The sequence below is a fragment of the Chionomys nivalis genome, chromosome 25 (assembly GCF_950005125.1).
Source record: "Chionomys nivalis chromosome 25, mChiNiv1.1, whole genome shotgun sequence".
Classification (NCBI taxonomy): Eukaryota; Metazoa; Chordata; class Mammalia; order Rodentia; family Cricetidae; genus Chionomys; species Chionomys nivalis.
In genome coordinates, this window is record NC_080110.1 from 6,825,319 (window position 1) to 6,845,287 (window position 19,969).

Genomic DNA, 19,969 nt, shown 5'->3' on the forward strand with positions numbered 1-19,969 from the left:
ATCAGAGGTTCTAAGAAACCCAGACTGGCCTCAAGCTAGCAATCCTCCTGCCTCCATCTCACAAGTGCTGAGGTCACAGACGTACCCATTGAATACAGTTTTAAGTGGACATTTTACTGGGATTTTGAGGAGCAAACGCTTGTGTGGCAATCAGCAATGGTTTGAACTCTAACTGGAGAGAGCAGTTCTCTCAGCTTGGACACAGACTGCTTCGCACTGACACCCACAAATGATGTCTGCTCATGACTCCTCCATTCGGAAAGTGCTTCTTCAGTAAGATGGCTAATTGTGTGCCCTGAGTAGTCTTAGGTCCTTGATTATTCTGGGTTGGCTGTACCAATCTATTTCTATTTCCAATTCCACTCGTTCTTACCCTCCCAGCAAGACATTTGGTTTTGGGCAAGGTATGGTGGTATACACCTTCAATAAACGGTCCTCAGGAAGACAGGTCTGTCAGTCCAAGACCAGTCAGAATATATGGAGGGCCTGTTTAAAAACAAAAACAAACAAAAAATCAGTTTTCCTTTCTTTCCTTTTATCTGGGATTTGTCAAACGGAGGAAGTTTTGCTAGAAGACTCTGAAGCAGTCAAGTCCTAAATAGCTCCATTTCTGCCTTCACTGGACCTTAAATGCCAAGCCCAGCTGCCCTGGAGCTACATTCTAGACAGTCACTAATGAAATATGCTGGCAGGGATCCTTTCCACCCAGACCAATGAAAAGCTGAAGACCCAAAACTTCAAAATGATTGAGACTTTGTGCCTAACTTTGGGGTTCTGTGACATGGCAGCAACGAAGGCATGCGGCTGACGCTAGTATCACAGTGACCATCTGGTAGACCCAGTAAACGCCTAAGTTTCAACTGAAAGTTTCACACCCAATAACCCTTCCTTTCTCTCTTCAGTAAAGGTGTAAGGTGATGGCAAAAGGAATTAACACACAACTGACTAGATGCACAGCTCCTAAATTTAGTTCCATGTTCTTAGAAAGCGCAATTGCAGAGAGCGCATTTCTGACTATTGCAATCCTTGCAAACTGTAGTGGCTCTTCTCTGTAATCCCAGAAAGCTGTGTCCTGAGGGAGGATCACCTGACTGGCCTGTGTTGAGTTCCAGATCAGCAGCCAGGGAGATGAAAGTGAAACCCTTGTCTCAACAGAATTCCTGAGTTAATCCAGTCCCCACCCCCCCCCCACAGATACACCTTATATAGTTTGTCAGCCCTCTCCAAATAACCAAGGACTTCAAGGTAAAACTGTATAAATTAACTTGTCAAAATAAAACCACGAAAGAGTGCTTATGCTTTGAAAACTTCAATACAGGACCTCCTCGAGTGAGGGATAATTTAGGAATAATACCAATGGTTAGTTTACATTGTTTTCCTCGAGGGATGTCTTAATTCTTCAAGCTACTTTTTTTTCCAGCACTACATTTTTTGTTAAGTTTTATTTCTTCAAGACAAGGTTTCTCTGAGTAGCTTTGAGCTGTCCAGGAACTCGCTCTGTAGACCAGGCTGGCCTTGAACTCAGGGATTAAAGGCCTGCACCAGCTCAATACCAGCTTTTAAAATAACAAAACTCAAGCCGGGCGGTGGTGGCGCACGCCTTTAATCCCAGCACTCGGGAGGCAGAGGCAGGTGGATCTCTGGGAGTTCGAGGCCAGCCTGGTCTACAAGAGCTAGTTCCAGGACAGGCTCCAAAGCTACAGAGAAACCCTGTCTCGAAAAACCAAAAAAAAAAAAAAAAAATTACAAAACTCAGACATCTTGAGTGGATGGGTTTATTTAGCAGTAAGTTTGAAACTCTTGCTTTAAGCAAGGGTACTACAGTAATTATATCAGGAACAGACAATTTCCTACATTGTCAAATATATAAAAGTTCCTTTGCACTTTCTTCAACACTGATCAACAAGCAGATTCAGTCCATGTTTCTCTGATGTACTATCTACTCGGTTAACCCAAGCTTCTTCTTCAGAGACTCTGGCATCTCAGGTGGAGGGGGACGAGGGAGCCTGAAGTAGACCTTGACGGAGTCGTAGATGAACCACTGCAGTGCAGTCAGAGTGCCAATCATGATGATTCGGGCGAAGAGGCCCTTCCACACACCTGGTGCAGAGAGGAAATAAACGTGAACGGGTGGAGGAGCGCCCCCTCCCCAAGCAGTGCTCTTCCTTAGGGGGAAGCCATCTTACCTCTGAAGCCCAGTCTCTGCAGGACCTGGGAAGCCGTGCTCCCCTTCTCTTTATTCAGCACAGAGACCACAGAATCAGCAGGGTGAGAAACAATTGCACAGAAGACTCCAGCTGAGGGAGAGAAGGAGGGGGAAATCAAGATAAATTCACAGCCAGTCCTGCCTCAGCCTCCCAAGTGCTAGGATCATAGCTATGTGTCACTACATTGTTCTCTCTAGTTTTATTATTTAAATCTTTTTTAATTTTAGATTTATTCATTTTTACACGTGAGAGTATTTTCCCTGCATGCATATATGCATATACCACATTCATGTCTGGTACGCCCACAAATGGCAAGCCCGCAGATCACAAAAGGGCATCATATCCCCTGGAAATGGAGACAGATGACTGTAAGACAGACCGATGCATTTTCAGGCATAATAGTGGTATAATAATAGTAATAGGAGCTATAAAACAAGACTTTTTGTCCTTAATTTCACGGACAAGTGTGTTCTAAATAATTCATACCAGCTGGGGTGTAGTGGTGCACACCTTTAATGCCAACACTTGGGAGACAGGGAGGGGGATCTCTGCGAGTTTAAAGCCATCTGGTCTACATAGTGAGTTCCAGGACAGCCAGGGCTATATAGTGAGACCCTGCCTATAAATAACTAAGTAAATAAGTAAGTATGTAAGTAAGTCATACCTATGTAACCTGCCACAAATGTCACAACCAGCTGCTCCGCCTTTGTACATTCACTTCGGGGCTTAGGAACCACAAATTTGTACAATGCTTCAACAGTACGTTCAAAGCAGGCAAACTTCATCATGGTGTAGGGGATCTGTCTCATCCACAGAGGAGCCACACCTTTGTAGAACCTAGGAGATCAGGACACTAATTTACACAGGCACCTAAATTAACCTAGTAGGGATTTCCATCAGCCACACAAGTATCCGCACACCAGTCGAGTCCTGACGGTAACACATGACAGCATAATGCAGTCATTTCCGTCAGAACCTACGACTACCATGCAGGTATATTGATCTCACATGCCAATGACTCAAGCACCTTTGACTGTACAACCAACAAAGTTGCTGGATGTTTCTTGAACTGGAACTACAAGAAACAAGAAGTTTACAAGCAGAACTCAATTCAAGATCCATCCACAAAGGTGGATCTAAGGAAGCATGTTGGTATACAGAACATGCAAATTAACTGTCAATTTAACTAGCAATGTTTTAACAAGCCAACAGATCTTAGACAGGCATCAACTCATTTCCGGACTGATGAACGGTGACTTACGCATTCAAGCCTTCTTCTTTATACATTTTGGGAACAGCCTCCCTCAATGTATTGGCATAGCCAGGCTGGGTTTGGATCCGAACTTTAGCAGCTTCCATAGGAGCCAGGGCAATGTCAGCAAAGAATTCAGCGCTGGCAGAAGCAGCTAAATATAGTGATGTGCGCCACAGATAGGTATTTTCCTGGAATCAGAAGACGCAGATGTGAACCGCTGCTGTTCAGGCTACTTCAGTGCCCCCTTCTACGACAGCACTCCAGACCCTGAAAATACTCCTCTCCCCTTGTCTTTAAGACAAACGCCATCAGTCTATGCCACTTTAGCCTTGTTATATGGGGCAGGCTGGCTTCTGTTCCTGCCTCCTGAGTGACAGGATGACAGGTACATACACTAACCCCGCCTGACCGGTCTGAACTATTCTAGGATAACAGGTACACACGACCCCCACCTGACCTGTCTGAACTCTTCTTATTACAGAGTCTATAAACAACAGTATCAGAATAAATTTCTATTGTCTCTCAGGCTCATGACCAAATGTTTAACTACAAACATATACTATATACGATGTACATGTTCTGAATAGCTATGGGACACATACAGTTAATCTCACACTACATAACCCTAGACTCTTACACTAACACACACACACACACACACACCAACCACACTTATCTAGAAATTCAACATAGCATACTAAGAGGAGCATAGAATTTTTATGAAATATATCTTTTCATCCTATCTCTATGATTTGAGACAGGCTGCTCACTATTTCTGGGCCATTTCTTGAGCTATGAAACAAGGTAAGGCAAACAAAAAGCACAAGATCCCGTCTGAGCCTAACACTGAGGACTTTTAGAGTCAGAGGAAACCACACACCTCACCAAGCATGTTGCTGTACAAGGCTTTGAAGACTTCGTAAAACCCGAACTTGCAGAGCCCTTGCATGGAGTAGCCGATAAAAGTCGGGGCCCACCCTTTCGCCAAACCACGGACTCCATCTTCTTTCAGGGTGACGGAGAAGCCATTAAATATGCCCTTGTACTTCTGAGGGTCCACCTTTAAAAGAGAAACATTAATAAAATTCAAAGAGCTATGTTAGCTATCTAGCTATGTGGAAGTTTTTATTTGCAAGTTCTTTACAATGAGTTTTAAAAAAAGTAAAAATATCTAACACTTCACACCTTTTTCTATATTTTTCTTTTTGATTTTAAAATTTAATAACTACAAAAAAGGTATATGTCAGTTCTCAGTTTAATAGAAGCTAAATACCTCTGCTTTCTAAAAATCTGTGTGGTATATGTATGAGTGTAATGCTTCTATGTGCATATATGTGGAGACCAAGAGTTGATGCTGGGAAAATCTCCACCCTGGGATCTTCTCCACTACTGTGCCTATCTCAGGCCAGCTGTTCAGCAAACTCGCGGAATCCTCCTGCATCCTCCCTGGCACTGGGATTACAGACTTGCCCAACTTTTACACAGGTGCTCGGGATATCACTGAACTCTTCACAGTAACCTAACTTTACCGACTGAGCCATCTTTCCAGCTAAACTGGTAAGATTTGGGTGGTTAAAAGAGGGTCTCTATCCCAGGCTGGCTTACGGTCACAACAATCAATTCTGGTACCTCTGCCTCCCAAGTGCCGGATTATAAGCATGAGCCGCCACTTCCCAGGCTCACTTAAGATTGTCTTTATAAGTAGAAACAACTTCTATATCAAGGTCTAGCTTCCTTTAAGTTATACTTAACCTGCAGTCAAAGCTATAAAATCCCAACAACAAGAAATAAAACTGTTTTTACTTCTTACTACCTTTTTCTCTTTTGAGACAGGATCTCTCTCACTATACAGCCCAGTCTGGCGTCAAACTGCTGGGATTGGGCATGTGCCACCCACCACACCTAACACTACCTTTTTTTTTTTTATATATATATTTTTTTATTTTTTATTTTTTTTGGTTTTTCGAGACAGGGTTTCTCTGTGGTTTTGGAACCTATCCTGGAACTAGCTTTTGTAGACCAGGCTGGCCTCGAACTCACAGAGATCCGCCTGCCTCTGCCTCCCGAGTGCTGGGATTAAAGGCGTGCGCCACCACCGCCCGGCTCTAACACTACCTTTTTAAACAATTGAAAGCTAGTGCCTAAATATGTAAATAGATTATACTGCACTATGACCTTTGTAAACATTAGATTACCTAACTAAATACAATTTTTAGAGGTAGAGCATCTAACAATCTCTTTCACTTCAGAAATTAAATTCAGTCCCAAAGACATGCACGTTTCAGAGAAGCTACACTTCCTATCTATCCAAGTAATACCCAGTGGGTAAAGGGCACTGATCTCACTACTTCTGCCAGCACTAGAAGGGCTGGAATGCAACACCTTCCTCTCGCCCTCCTAATATTTCACCTTCCTTTCTCTTTTAGGTAAGGACACTTCTAATCCTGTTTGGGACAAATACATTTTTAATGTTTGGTTACTTTTGTTTTAATAGTTAAATTTAATAAGGTATCTCATATCTCAAACAATAAAAATAAATATAGAAGAGGCAAGTTTTTCCTATGAAGACAATAAGAACTTCTTCGCTAACTGGACATGTTCTTTGCCTTGGTTATCAATATCAAGGGACAGGAGGCTACTTCACCTAACACATGAAGATTGATTACCCATTCTGATATATAAAATACTTATGCAATGACTACTTAGGGTTTTAAAACAAGTAGGCCTTGACAAAGACCTCTGGCCAGAACTGAGTACCAGCAGCTATAACAAGAACAATTAATAAAGCACCCACACGTGAGAGGCGCATGCAAAGACAACCAGAGAAGCTGAGTCCATATTGCTATCGCTCGCCCAGCAGTTCAGTTCCTAGCACCCATGGGTGCAACTCACAACCACTGCTAACTCCAGATGTGACACCCCTTCTGGCCTCCTTGGGCATTCACATACTTAAATAAAAGTTTAAAAAGCTTAAAAGGAACTAGGAATTTGCTTCCTGAATTCAGTAGTTGTGAGGCCTTTGCACCGTGTTTGTGAAGCTCTTTAAACAGCGGGGACTGGGGTGGAGAGACGGCTCAGCCACCTAAGGATCTGGGTTTGATTCTCAGCACCCATTCGGCAGCTTATAACCATCTGTACCCCAGGTTCCAGGGAATCCAATGCTCTCTTCTGGCCTCCTTGGGCACCAGGCACACACGTGGTGCATAAGCGTAGGCAAAGCACCCAAACAAACAAAGTAAAAACAAACCCTTTTCAATACTAAACAAAAGTCTGGAGATGCAGCTTGGTGGCTGAGGGTGCTCCTAGCACACAAACTTAAGGCCTTGGTTCCTTCTTCAGCATAATACGTAACAACAGTTAAAAAAAAAAAAAAATAGGCCGTCAATTTGAGAGGGAAGTGGATGCGTGAAAGAGGTTGTTGGGACCAAAGGAAGAGGGAAGTGACATAATTACGTTTTAGTTTAAAACAATTGGGGGGGGGGAGGTTTAGACAGGGTTTCTCTGTAGCTTTGGAGCCTGTCCTGGATGGAACTCGCTCTGTAGACCAGGTTGGCCTCGAACTCACAGAGGCCTGCCTTTGCTGGGATTAAAGGCGTGCGCCACCACCGCCCAGCTTAGTTTAAAACAATTTTAATTAGTAAGATAAATCACACATACAAAACATCCATGCCAGTTAAGTTAGCAGGCGCTTGCCTACGAGCTTGACAACCTGGAACAGTCCAGTTCTAACTGGTGTAAGTGGAAAACCAGCTCCCAAAGACTGTCTATTTACCTCCATACACACCCACCCACATGCTAACATATAAATATTATTTATGCAATAAAATTATAATAAACAATAAAAACAAATATATTGAATAAATAGAAATAAAACCACTCATGCCAATACAAACCTGCATGCGGCATTTTACTAAATCCAGGGGAACAACAGCAGTGTGTGTCAGCCCACAACTTAAGACCCCACCAAAGCCACACAGTGCATAATACTTCATGGAGCCAAATTCACAACTGTACTCTGTAATAAGACAAGACACACCGTGCATTTAATTTACACTCGTATTAGTGCTCGCCAACTTACCTCCTGGGTGGTTAGGGTTCCATTCCTCTTGTTAGTAGCAGTCTATATCTTACAACTTAGCAACCATGTTTCAACAATGCTTTAGTCCAGCATGCAACACAAACCTGCATTCTGCATTTAACCAGATCTAGAGGAACCAATGCTGTATGTGTTGTGCCACAGCTAATTATTCCTCCAACTCCACAGAGGATAAAGAATCTGCCAGATCCATATTCACAGCTATACTGCTCTGTTTGATTGAAGAAAAAGAATCAATTATTTCTGCAGAGATTGAGAAATCCAGGGGAAACCAAAAAAAAAAAAAAAAAAAATACTCTATTTTCTTTTGAAAAAGAATCATAACTACTATGCAGCTTTAGCACCAGCTACGATTAGCTGGAAAGAGGAATTCTTATATAAGTAAACTGCAAGAAAGTCGCTATCAAATCAGATCACTGAAAATGATTAGTCAGTGTATCTGTGAGATATCAACTGCCTCTTAATTTGACGACTTACTAAAACTTCCTGCGCTGGTAACTTCAACTACACGCAGTTGCTAAGAGGACCAGGAACAAATCAAACTCAAAAAGAGCATCTGACACGTGCAAAACCTGCTAACTTTAACGTTTACCCCGGCTATTAACCAACATATGCTTAATTCCTGAAGTCAGAAACGTTAAGCACACAAATATTTGCTTTGGCTTTTTTAAATCAGAGGAAAATGGCAAGAAATAAAACGGAAAAGCGGAAGGGCTTTTCGGTTCACACTTAAGACAGCAGGCGCACATGAATGACGGGGGGGGGGGGGGGGGGGGCGCTTTCTGTTTTACAGAACTTCTCCGGACTCCTACACGTCAGTTTTCAGGTTTCTCTGCACCACAATTACGTTAAATGAACCACCTCGAATCCCAGAATATAACCTCAGAGGGACGTCACCTCTTATAATCTGCAAGTCACCTCCTTCCCCAGTGGCACCAAAAGCAAGAGACCCCCTCCCATCACCTCACACACAACCACATGAAAAGATGACTTCCTATCGGCTAACCAAAAAAACCTGGAAAGTATGATCGCAAAGGGGTCCTTTTCCATAAAGGGAAAAACAAAATCGAGGCAAATCAAATTAGAGGTTACGGAGTTGCAACTCTGGCTGGCCAGTGGTCAGAAAGGAGACTTTACCCAGTTGACTTGGCTGACCAAGCGGGCTCACGGGGGAGATAAAGAAGTTGGTCACCGCCTCTGCCTCTACTCCCTCGGGGACATAGAGGTCACTGAGTGGCGCTGGGCCTGGGCCCTTCCACGCCCTTGAGGGAGGGCCAAGGATCCGACGGAGGCTTACGGCGTCAGGGCTGACATCCCAGGGCAGGGCGAGTGACAGAGACCGGTGCTCCGGTCCAGGGCCGGCGCGTCGTCCCCCCACTTCCAGCCCGGGCCTGGGAGGCAGAGCAGGGGGGGTCACCACGGGACCGGCGATCACCCAGGGCAGGGTGTGACCTCACCTTCCACGGCGGCGGCGGCCAGGTGGCGGGAACGCCGGGTCGGGCCCTGGGGGCTGCGGGGACCCGAGGGGCCATCGTGCACCAGCTGCAGGTGCGGCGCGTTGAAGGGGTTCGCCCGGGCCAGGTGCGCCACGGACGAGAACATCCTCCTGCAGCGGGGGAGGGAGAGAGGGAGGAGGTGAGAGACCCCGGTCCCGGGCAATGTCACCGGAGCCCCCGCGAGCCATGCCGGCTCCGCGCCCTTGAGGAGGTCACAGCTTCTTCCCCTAGGGACGCCGAGACCGGCCGGGCTCACCGCCAAGACGGCGGCCACCAGGGACCCAGGGCTCTGCGCCCCGCACCCTCCGCGGCCAGGCCCGGGCGCACGCACTTGCCTAAGATGGCGAACACTCAACCGCTCGCTCGGCAAGGCTGCGGCTCACAGAGGCCGAATGTCCTCCCCGCCCGAAGATCTGTGCCCTTCGCGCGCCGTCACCGTGACGCACGCGCGGCGTCACCGCGCCGCGCGCCGCTCATTAGCGGAGAGCAGCGCGGAGCCCGAGCGTCACCGCGTCCTCCTAGCAACCTTATCCCCGCCCCCGGCCGCCCCCCAGCCCTTCCGGCTCCGCCAGTGCGTAGGAGGATCCGCATTGCGCAGGCGCTTTTTTTTTTTTTTTTTTTTTTTTTTTTTTTTTTAAATAGTGTACTCTTGGCCTTGGCCTGGCAGGTGACCTACCCATTTTGTCCCTTCACCTTCAGGTGTGTCTCCTTGGCGCCAGGAATTTTTACAAGTCTTTAAGTGATTGCCGGCGTGAACCTGTAAAAGCAGGAATGCTTAAGTGATATGCTATATGGATCGAAGCTAGGCCGTAGCTACAAGATCTTATGTCTCAATTCCTGCCATCCTTCGTACTTCTTGTAAAAAATTCCACTCGCTGACTTTAGAGATAGGCCTGTCTAAATTTTCCACCAGGTTCAGGGTGGAAGGAATTGGCAGGAAAATTCACGCAATACCCGAAAGAGCTTCTCCCTCACAGTAATGTCCAGGTCGCATGGAAACAGTCAATAGAGGCTTCCTTCCTCGAGGCTCTAGGATGCGCTGGAGGGACGGACAGGGTGTGCTTAAGACATTTGGAAGATCAGCATCACCCTAACATCAACAAGGAGTGGTCTAATTCCATGGAGGAGATTAAACCTGTTCGATACCTTGCTTTTAGCATTTTCCTGGGAAATTTACCTCATCTTTCCTAATCCTTTTCATTTAACCCAAGCCACCAACACAGCTGGCTCGTGGACTGACCACTGGAGTGACACCAGGTCTACCCCTGTGCTTCATGCTCTGCTGGATCATTTTAAAATTCTTAATATTTACAAATAAGGGAACCCACGTTTTTCCTTCATTTTGTACTAGGTTCTTCAAATTATGTACTTGGTCTTGGATAGAAGAAATAATTCCAGAGTTTAGGAAACATTGACAAGATGTTAACAAGTTTGCAAACAGGGCAAGAGACCTATCTCCGGTTAAGAGTGCTTGCTGTGCTTTCAAAGCACTGACTTTTGGTTCCTAGCACCCACCTTGGGCAGTACACAACAGTCTGTGATTCCAGCTTTAGGATCTGACACCATCTTGTGGCCTCCACAGGCACCTGCACACATACCCTTACACACACACATGCGTGCACGCGTACACACACACACACACACACACACACTACAAATAAATATTTGAAAAAGTAAAAATTTGCCAACTGGTGGTGGTGCACACCTTTAATTCCAGCACTTGGGTAGAGGCAGGTGAATCAGTGTGAGTTTGAGGCCAACCTGGTCTACAAAGCTAGTTCAGGACAGCCAAGGCTACACAGGGAAACCCTGTCTCAAAAAGAAGAAAGAAGAAAGAAGAGAAGAAGAAGGAGGAGGAGGAGAAGGAGAGAAGAAGAAGAAGAAGAAGAAGAAGAAGAAGAAGAAGAAGAAGAAGAAGAAGAAGAAGAAGAAGAAGAAGAAGAAGAAGAAGAAGAAGAAGAAGAAGAAGAACTTGGGAGGCTTACATTAGTGCTGTGGGATATTTGATCACACTGTGTGAAAGGTGTCTTCTGATCGGTTTAATAAAGAACTGAATGGCCAATAGCTAGGCAGGAGAGAGTAGGCAGGACTTCTGGGAAGAGAGAGGACCTGGAGAAGAATCTAGGTGCAGGAGAGACACCAGCAAGCCGCGGAATAAACTGGACTTACAGATTGGAGGAGCAGCAAAAAGGCGCGTGGTAGAAAGTAGGTTAATAGAAACAGGTTAAGTTGTAAGAGCTAGTTGGGAACAAGCCTAAGCTAAAGGCCAAGCTTTCATAATTAGTAATTAGTCTCCATGCCATTTATGGGCTGGTGGTCCCAAAAGATAGCTAACTACGGGTTAGTTGCTTTTCTAATGATGCTATGATACAACATCATGACCAAGGCAACTTATACAAGGAACGGTTTATTTGGGCTTACACTTCCAGAGGGATAGAGTCTAAGAGTCCACCCATCATGGTGGGGACAGCACACAGTGGGCCTGGCGGGAATGTAAGGCAACACACAGAGGGCCTGATGGTGAGGCTTGGCAACACACAACAGGCATGGCGGTAAGAACAGGAAACGGAGAGCTCACAGCTTCAGTGAAAAACAGGAAGCAGAGAGAGGAAACTGGAAGTAGGCAGGGCTTTTTCATCTCCAAGCCTACCGGAAGGTCCATGAGGCCTCCTGCAAGACTGGTCAGCCTCCCCCAAACACTGCTACCAAGGCAACAAGTGCCAGAGACCATGGAGGACATTTCTCAGTCAAACCATCCCAGGGCTGGAGACACAGCCCAGTGGTATGAGAGGCCATGAGTTCCATCTCCAACACCAAGAAAGAAAAGGAGGGGGACATCCACATAGCTCAGAGAAAGGTGCCTGCCGTCAAGCTTGACACCCAGCACTGGGTTTCTCTGACCCACAGACTGGCAAAAGTTGCCCTCTGGTTTCTACATATGTGTCATGGCTCACGTGCACCTACTGCCCCCCCACACAAAATAAAAATGTAAAAATTTGTTTTATTTGTTTGTTTGTTTTTGTTTTTCGAGACAGGGTTTCTCTGTATCTTTGGAGCCTGTCCTGGAACTAGCTCTTGTAGACCAGGTTGGTCTCAAACTCACAGAGATCCACCTGCCTCTGCCTCCCGAGTGCTGGGATTAAAGGCGTGTACCACTACAGCCCAATGTAAAATGTTTTAAAAAATATTATCTAGGCAAGATATTAAAACTCCCGTTTCTTAAAATTTTATGTATTTTTTTTTGTGTGTGGTGTGTTTGTGTGTATGTGTGTGGTGTGTTTGTGCATGTGTGCTCGCATGTACACACACAGGTTAGAGAACAACTTCTAGATGATCATCTTCCTCTATCATGTGGATCTTCACTTGCAAGTCTCGGCAAATACTTTCATTTTGTCTCAACAGCCTCCTAAATTTTGCTGCCCCCTAAATATTACAGGTAGGTATATATTAAGGTAAAGTCAGCCCTTATAAGTAAGGCCCAATGCTGCACACAAAAAATACAAGAATGAGGGAGGTACACTTAAGAAGACACAGATGAGATTTTCATTTACTTATTAACAAGGTCTCAAAGGAATAGCTAAAGAACTTATTTTCCCCAGAGTAGTGGACTGCTTGTCAACCAAGTTCTATCATTAAACAGCTGTCTGATGTTAATCCCTCCACAGATGTGACAGCAAGCAGACCTGCGTTCCGACACACAGGTAGGACTTAGACATTCAGGAAGTGGATGGTGAGAGCTGGTGTTCCAGGAAGATTGAGTTAATTAACAGAGCAGCAAGTTTTATTGGCCAGAGAAAGGTCACAGTGCCACTGCTGTCTCCTAGCAACTTTGTCTGGCTGTGTCCTGCCTCATTACACTGTGTCTTTCCAATTGGCAGAAGTCTCAGAAAGAATTCAGGGGTAGAGAGGGTCTAGGAAGGGGGCAGTGACAGAGAAGGTGAAAGTGACTGCTTGCCTTGGGCCCCCACTTCCCTGGTTCTCTACACAATTTGATCTCGTATAGATGGAGGATGTCTTGAAGGTTTATAAGGTGACTCTCAGTTTTCAAAACTTCATAAAGTTTTTTTTTCTACTCCTGCCTCTACTCCCTTCTCCAACACCAGATAATATTGTTATAGTTGGATAAAGCTGGCGCCCTTCACCGCAGCGCTATATATGCACCTTGCCCGGAATTTGGTGCATGACATCCAGGGCTTGCTGACAGAGCCCTGTGCTTATCTGTCCTGCTAACAAGGTGACCTTCAGATGGTAACAGCTGCTGTTTCATTTCTGCTTTCCCAGTAGTGTACAAGTTTTCCTCATAGTCAACCCCAACTCAAAACCATGTAGGGAAAGGAATTCTGGGAAATACAGCTGCAGCTTTACAAACCAGTAAAGAAGCCATGGGGCTGGTGAGATAGCTCAGCAGGCAAAGACGCCTACTGAGCAAGCCTGATGACTTGAGTTCGATTCCCACAATGCACAGAAAGATGGATGGAGAAAACCAGCTTTACAAGGTTGTTCTGTGACCTCTCCATACATTCAAAACACCACACCCACACATAGGTCACCACAGGGATATAATCAAGGTCACTGAGGACTGTGACGTGAAACTGAAGAGTTAATTAGCTCTGGGGAGAGATGGTGATAAAACATGGCTAGCTCTACTAGGTAAAAGTACGGTGTTTCTAAATGTCTTTACTTGTAGGAAGAAGGAAAGAAACATCCACCACCTCAATATCTTCAAACTAGGACCCAAAGAATAAGCCGCTTTATTAACTTTATTAGAATCCACAGGTCACACAGTGCAGCTGAATGGGGACATGGTAGAAGTCATCATCTCTGTATCTTTGTTGTTTTGTTGTTTGTTGTTTTTTTTTTTTGTTTTTTTTGTTTTTGCTTTTTTCGATTCAGGGTTTCTCTGTGGTTTTGGAGCCTGTCCTGGAACTAGCTCTTGTAGACCAGGCTGGTCTCAAACTCACAGAGATCCACCTGCCTCTGCCTCCCAAGTGCTGGGATTAAAGGCGTGTGCCACCACTGCCCAGCGTTTGCTTGCTTTTTGTTTTGAAACAGGCCCTACTATGTAGCCTTGGATGTCCTGGAACTCACTCTGTAGACCAGGCTGGCCTCAGCAGAGATCCACCTGCCTCTACCTCTAGAATGCTTGGATTGAAGGCGTGCACCATCATAACCTGGTTATCCTTACATCTTTTAAGTCCTTGATGTAAGTAGATGAGATGGCTCAGTGGTTAAAATCACTTGCTGTTCTTGCAAAGGGCCTGAGTTCAGTACCCAGGGGCCACGTGGGGCCTTACAACCATCTGTAACTTCAGTTCCTGGGATCTAGTGCCTTCTTCTGGTCTTTGTGAGCACCAGACAGGTATGAAGTATACTTATAAACATACATGCAAAACACTCATTTATATAAAATATAAGTAAATCTTAAAAAAAAAGAATAAAGTCATTAGCCAGGTGTGATGGCACACACCTTTAATCTCAACACTTGGGAGGCAGAGGCAGGAGGATCTCTGAGTTCAAGGCCAGCCTGGTTTACAGAGTGAGTTTCAGGACAGCCAGGGATACACAGAGAAACTTTGTCTCAAAAATAAATAAATAAACAAAGAAAGAAATAATAAAGCCCTTGATCATGAAATTCATCTGATATTTTGTTTATGTTTTTAAAAAATGCATCTTGCTTGAAGATCAGAGTGCAGAACTAAGCCACTAGAGGCCAGAGAGTGGAGGCGCACACCTTTAATCCCAGGACTCAGGAGACAGAGGCAGACGGTCTCTGTTAGTTCAAGGCCACCCTGGACTACACAAGATTGAATCTGTCTAAAAGAGAAAGAGAGCTCACACAAAGGTGATCTCCACACTTAGGATCCCATGCCTTTAATCCCAGCACTAGGGAGATGGAGGCATCGGTGATATGGCTGGGCAGAGACAGGAATATAAAGCAGGAGGAGACAGGAGCTCAGTGCAGTCTGAGGTTTGGTAGAGACAGTGTAGTCTGAGGTTTGGTGAAGACAGATGGAGTCTGGAGATGCAGTCTGAGGACAGGATGGCCCCTTCGGTCTGAGCATTGGTAGAGGTAAAAGAACTCTAGCATCTGGTCTCTCTGCTATATAACCCCTATATCTGACTCAGTGTTTTTTGTTTTTTGTTTTTTTTTTTTTTGGTTTTTCGAGGCAGGGTTTCTCTGTGGTTTTGGAGCCTGTCCTGAAACTAGCTCTTGTAGACCAGGCTGGTCTCGAACTCACAGAAATCCGCCTGCCTCTGCCTCCCAAGTGCTGGGATTAAAGGCATGCGCCACCACCGCCCGGCCCTGACTCGGTTTTTATTATTAAGACCAACTAGAATTTGTGCTACATTAATGTCTGTGATCTCTGCAGGAATGTGTCAGTGCTTTGGTCTAGTGATAACTGTGATGCTTTGGAATTTCTAGTGATAACGCTCCTTACCCCACAGACCAAAGGTCCAGGATAGGGACTCTGCCAATGCTGAGTTCATACATTTTAAATGTGCATTCCAAAACCAGAGAAATATCATAAGGTCAATGGGTGAGACCCAGTGAGACAGATTTCATCCACCCGCTACTGATTTCTAGACTCCCAAGGTCTCCTTGTAGGCTGGTGACCTACGTGGCATTTGGGATCTCTAAGAATTGATGTCAGTTCAGTCATAGCATCTGATGATACGTTTGGAGGTGTTTTTCTCCTTTTCATTGAATAGCCAAACTAGTAAATGGATACAAGAGATAGAGACCTGGGCCAAGTGTTGGTAGCCTATACCTTTAATCCCAGCACTCTGGAGGCAGAGGCCAGCCTGGTCTACAGAGCTAGTCCTAAGACAGTCAAAGCTCTACAAAGAAACCCAGTCTCCAAAAACAAACAAAACAACAGCAACAAAAGAGATGGAGACCTGTGGTGGTTTTGAATCAGACTGGGACCCATAGGCTCATAGATTTTAATGCTTGGTCACTAGGAAATGGCACTGTTTGAGAGGTTTTAGGAGGTGTGGCCTTGTTGGAGTAAATGTGTCACTGGGGGTGGACTTTGGGGCTTCAGAAGCCCAAGCCAGGCCCTGGCCCTCCTTCTCTTCCTGCTGCCTGGAGATTCAGGTGTAGAACTCTAATGAAGACTGCTGGATACATCAGTTCAAAAGATTTACTTACTTTTTTTTTTTTTTTTTTGCGTTGTTGTTTTGCCTGCATGTATGTCTGGGTGAGGGTGTCAAATCTTGGAGTTACAGATAGTTGTTGAATTGTCATGATATGGGTGCTGGGAATCGAGCCTGGATCCTCTGGAAGAGCAGGCAGTGCTCTTAACCACTGAGCCGTCTCTCCAGCCCCCAGCTCGGAGGTCTTGCTGCTCATCCATAGCCCTGGAGTTTGCCTCCCAGAACCCACGTGGAATGGCTCACTGGTGCTGGAACTCCAGGATCTGCCCCTCTGGCCTTGGTGGGCACCTGTTCTCACACACATAAACACAAAAAGTTGTTGGTGGTGGGGGTTGAGACTGGGTTTCTTTGTGTAGCCCTGGCTGTCCTAGAAGTTACTATGTAGACCAGGCTGGCCTTGAATTCAGAGATCCTCCTGTCTCTGCCTCCTGAGTGTTGAGATTAAAGGAGTGTGCCACCATTGCTCAGCCACAAAAAGAAAAAAAAATGTTAAATTAAAATAAGCCTACATCAGAAACAGCTGTAACTACAGCTCCAGGTGTCAAATGCCTACTGACCTCTACAGGCATCTGCATGCTTGTACACACAATGTTTTTAATCTAATTTTTTTCTGGAAAGGGCTGGAAAGATGACTCAATTGTTAGGAACACTTTCTGTTCTTCCAGATTGGAGTTTGGCTCCCAGCAGCCAAGTGAGGTAGCTCCCAACTGTTTTTATCCAGTTCCAGGGAGGCTGATGGCTTCTTCTGGATTCTGTGGGTACATGGGCACACACTGTTTCTCACAAATACTCATACATACAAATACAAAATAAATCTTTAAAAAAAAAAAAAGAGTTCGAGGAAATTCTTATTATCAGATGTGCCTGAGATGTGACCATCTTGGGGATTGGAGACCGGCTGAGGGATAACACCTGGGGAATAAGCCTCGCTGAGCTTCTACAATGGTATCACATCCTGAATTACTTCACTGGGCGTGGAAAATACTCAGTTACCAAAACTAAGTCCCCAAGGTTGGGGTGTAATGCAACTGGTTTAGTATTTGCTTGTTATGCTTGAAGTTCCCCTGGGGTTCTGATTCAGCACCTCAGAAACGAACAAACAAAAAACCCAAAAGGAATCCCTGCTTCCAATGAACCGTTTGTCAGTCATGGCAAGCACATCAGTACACCACACAGAATGGAAAAACTTCTTGATTATGTAAATGAGGTGTAAAAAAAGGGGACAGGCTGTATAAGCTGCTCCAAGATAGATAGGCACAGCCACAGATTTGGTAAGACACTGACAATTTTAGGGGAAAACCTAGAGGCTATTTGGAAAAAAAAAAAAAAGCTGGTTTGCAAAATGGCTCATGTCATAGTTCAAACCCCATACCACTTAGGATACCTTTATGTTGTGGACACTAAGGGGTCTGCCCACAAATGGGTGCACCACAGTTGAAGACAGCTGTACGTTTGCAATATAACAGAACCCCAAGAGAAGTCCATTCTCTTGGCCCCTTGTATCTCTGTATGTGGGAGGCAGTTAGTCAGGATGGATCTGCTTCAGGGAATCCCGATGTTCTTTAGAGAGCAGCAGCTTCAAACGTTGATGGGATGACAGGCTTTATTCTTCCAAGAGAAACTGAATATTGCTGACAGTCGCACAATTACAATTAATCTACACGCCGCTTGCAATTGCTTAATATTCCCATAATTTGTGCTGCTTTGAAACATTGTGAAAAAAAACTCCAGTATTTTCCCTGTTGATTGCAAGAATTTCAAATTTTAAAAATATTTAACTTATTACTCATTTAAATTACAAAGTAGGGGAATGTAAAGATCAAAGCAGACCAGTTCTTCAATTTATTTCAACAGGGTGATTTCTGCTTTTGGATAATTTCTTTTTCCAAGTCAGAACAATCAGATTGGATATGGGAATTAAACAAATGAAGCTTTATTAGATTTATTACTTAAACAATTCAGCCAAAATTTAGGGGTGACTTTTCTACTTTATTTATTTATTTATTTATTTATTTATTTATTTTTTGTCTGTTTGTTTTTGAGACAGGATCTCACTATGTAGCCCTGGTTGTCCCAGAACTCACTACTTAGACAAGGATGGCCGGGCAGTGGTGGCGCACGCCTTTAATCCCAGCACTTGGGAGGCAGAGGCAGGCGGATCTCTGTGAGTTCGAGACAACCTGGTCTACAAAAGCTAGTTCCAGGACAGGCTCCAAAACCACAGAGAAACCCTGCCTCGAAAAACAAAAAACAAAAAAAACAAAAAAACAAACAAACAAACAAAAAAAAATACTTAGACAAGGATGGCCTTGAACTCACAGAGATCCACTTGCTTCTGCCTCCCAAATTGGAATTAAAGATGTGCACCACCATGCCTGGCCTTAAATGTTCTATTTTTAAGAAAAAAAAAATGACTAGTTGGGCCTGATGGTGCACACCTGTAATCCTAGCTACTTGAGAGGTTGAGGCAGGGGGATTGTATTACAAGCTTGAGCACAGCCTAGGCAACCTCGTTAGACCCGGTCCCAAAATAAAAGCATGGGGAGGCATTTTAGCAGTAGAGTACTTACCTAGCAAGAACAGGATCCTGGGTTTGATCCCCACTACTGTAAATAAAATAGAATAGAAAAGTACACATATACAGCTAGCAATGATGGTACTTGCCTTTTATCCCAGCACTCAGGAGGCAGAGGCAGGAGGATCTCTGTGAGTTCAAGGCCAACCTGGTGTGCAGAGTGAGTTCCAGGACAGGCAGGGTTACACAGAGAAAAATTTGTGTGTGTGTGTGTGTGTGTGTGTGTGTATGAGAGAGAGAGAGAGAGAGAGACTGAACACCCGAAGGCATGTACATGGAGATGTAATTTAGTCTTAGGATGGTCTAAGTTGCTATATAAATTACTTGTTTGTCCTAGTTACTTTTCCTGTTCCCATCATGAACACTATGCTGTAGTTTGAATGAGAAAGTCCCCCATAGACTTCTGTATTTAAACCCTTGGTACCCGATTGGTGGTGCTGTTTGGGAGGTCTAGGAGGTGAGGCCTTGCTAGGGGAAATATGTCACCATGCCTCCCCATCATGATATGGGTGAACTCTCAATCTTCTGGAGCCATAGGCCAAAACAAACCTGTTCTTCTGTAAGTTGCCTTGGTCATGGTGTTTTATCACAGCAATGGAAGAGCAATTAACACACGCCATAACCGAGGGCAGCTTGGGTTTGGAAAGGGTGACCTGTACCTTTAATCCCAACACTTCTGAGTTCAAGGCCAGTCTGGTCTACAAAGGAGAGTTCCAGGTCAGCCAGGGCTACACTGTGAGACCTTGTCTCAAACAAGTAAACAAATAAGCAAAAGGAATGTGCTGGGTTGGGGCATGGCTCAATTGGTAGACTGGTTGTCCAGTTGTCCAAGGCTTGGGTCTGTTGCTGTTATACTTTATAGCAAAAATAAAAAATAAAAAAATAGCCGGGCGGTGGTGGCGCACGCCTTTAATCCCAGCACTTGGGAGGCAGAGGCAGGCGGATCTCTGAGTTCGAGGCCAGCCTGGTCTACAAGAGCTAGTCCCGGGACAGGCACCAAAGCTACGGAGAAACCCTGCCTCGAAAAACCAAAAAAAAATAAATAAATAAATAAATAAATAAATAAATAAAAAAATAAAAGACAAAACAGAGCAGCGGAAGCTACTTTTCTCTCAGTCTACAGCTACTCTGGGAACGCACACAGCACTTTGCCTTGATTCTCTCGCTGCCTCTTTAGTTGTC

At 44.8% G+C, this 19,969-nt stretch overlaps 1 protein-coding gene and 1 non-coding gene across 4 annotated transcripts; both read right to left on the reverse strand.

Moving 5' to 3' along the window:
• Positions 1-1,761: 1,761 nt before the first annotated feature.
• On the reverse strand, positions 1,762-9,508 carry Slc25a3 (solute carrier family 25 member 3). 3 transcript variants are annotated; one of them, XM_057758026.1, is made up of 8 exons: positions 9,390-9,508; positions 9,016-9,164; positions 7,645-7,769; positions 4,343-4,522; positions 3,469-3,650; positions 2,872-3,044; positions 2,187-2,297; positions 1,762-2,100 (listed from the first exon to the last, which is right to left on the reverse strand). In XM_057758026.1, exons 2-8 carry the CDS (start codon positions 9,158-9,160, stop codon positions 1,940-1,942), a joined length of 1,077 nt encoding a protein of 358 aa, XP_057614009.1. In that variant the 5' UTR covers positions 9,161-9,164; positions 9,390-9,508; the 3' UTR covers positions 1,762-1,939. The 3 variants fall into 3 exon arrangements, with proteins under 3 accessions (XP_057614009.1, XP_057614010.1, XP_057614008.1); XM_057758027.1 differs by lacking the exon at positions 7,645-7,769 and adding an exon at positions 7,356-7,477 and having other exon boundaries at positions 9,386-9,502; XM_057758025.1 differs by having other exon boundaries at positions 9,386-9,502.
• LOC130866697 (small nucleolar RNA SNORA53) lies at positions 3,115-3,358 on the reverse strand. The gene has a single exon (XR_009056380.1). It is a non-coding gene; the product is annotated as a small nucleolar RNA SNORA53 (small nucleolar RNA).
• Positions 9,509-19,969: the final 10,461 nt, after the last annotated feature.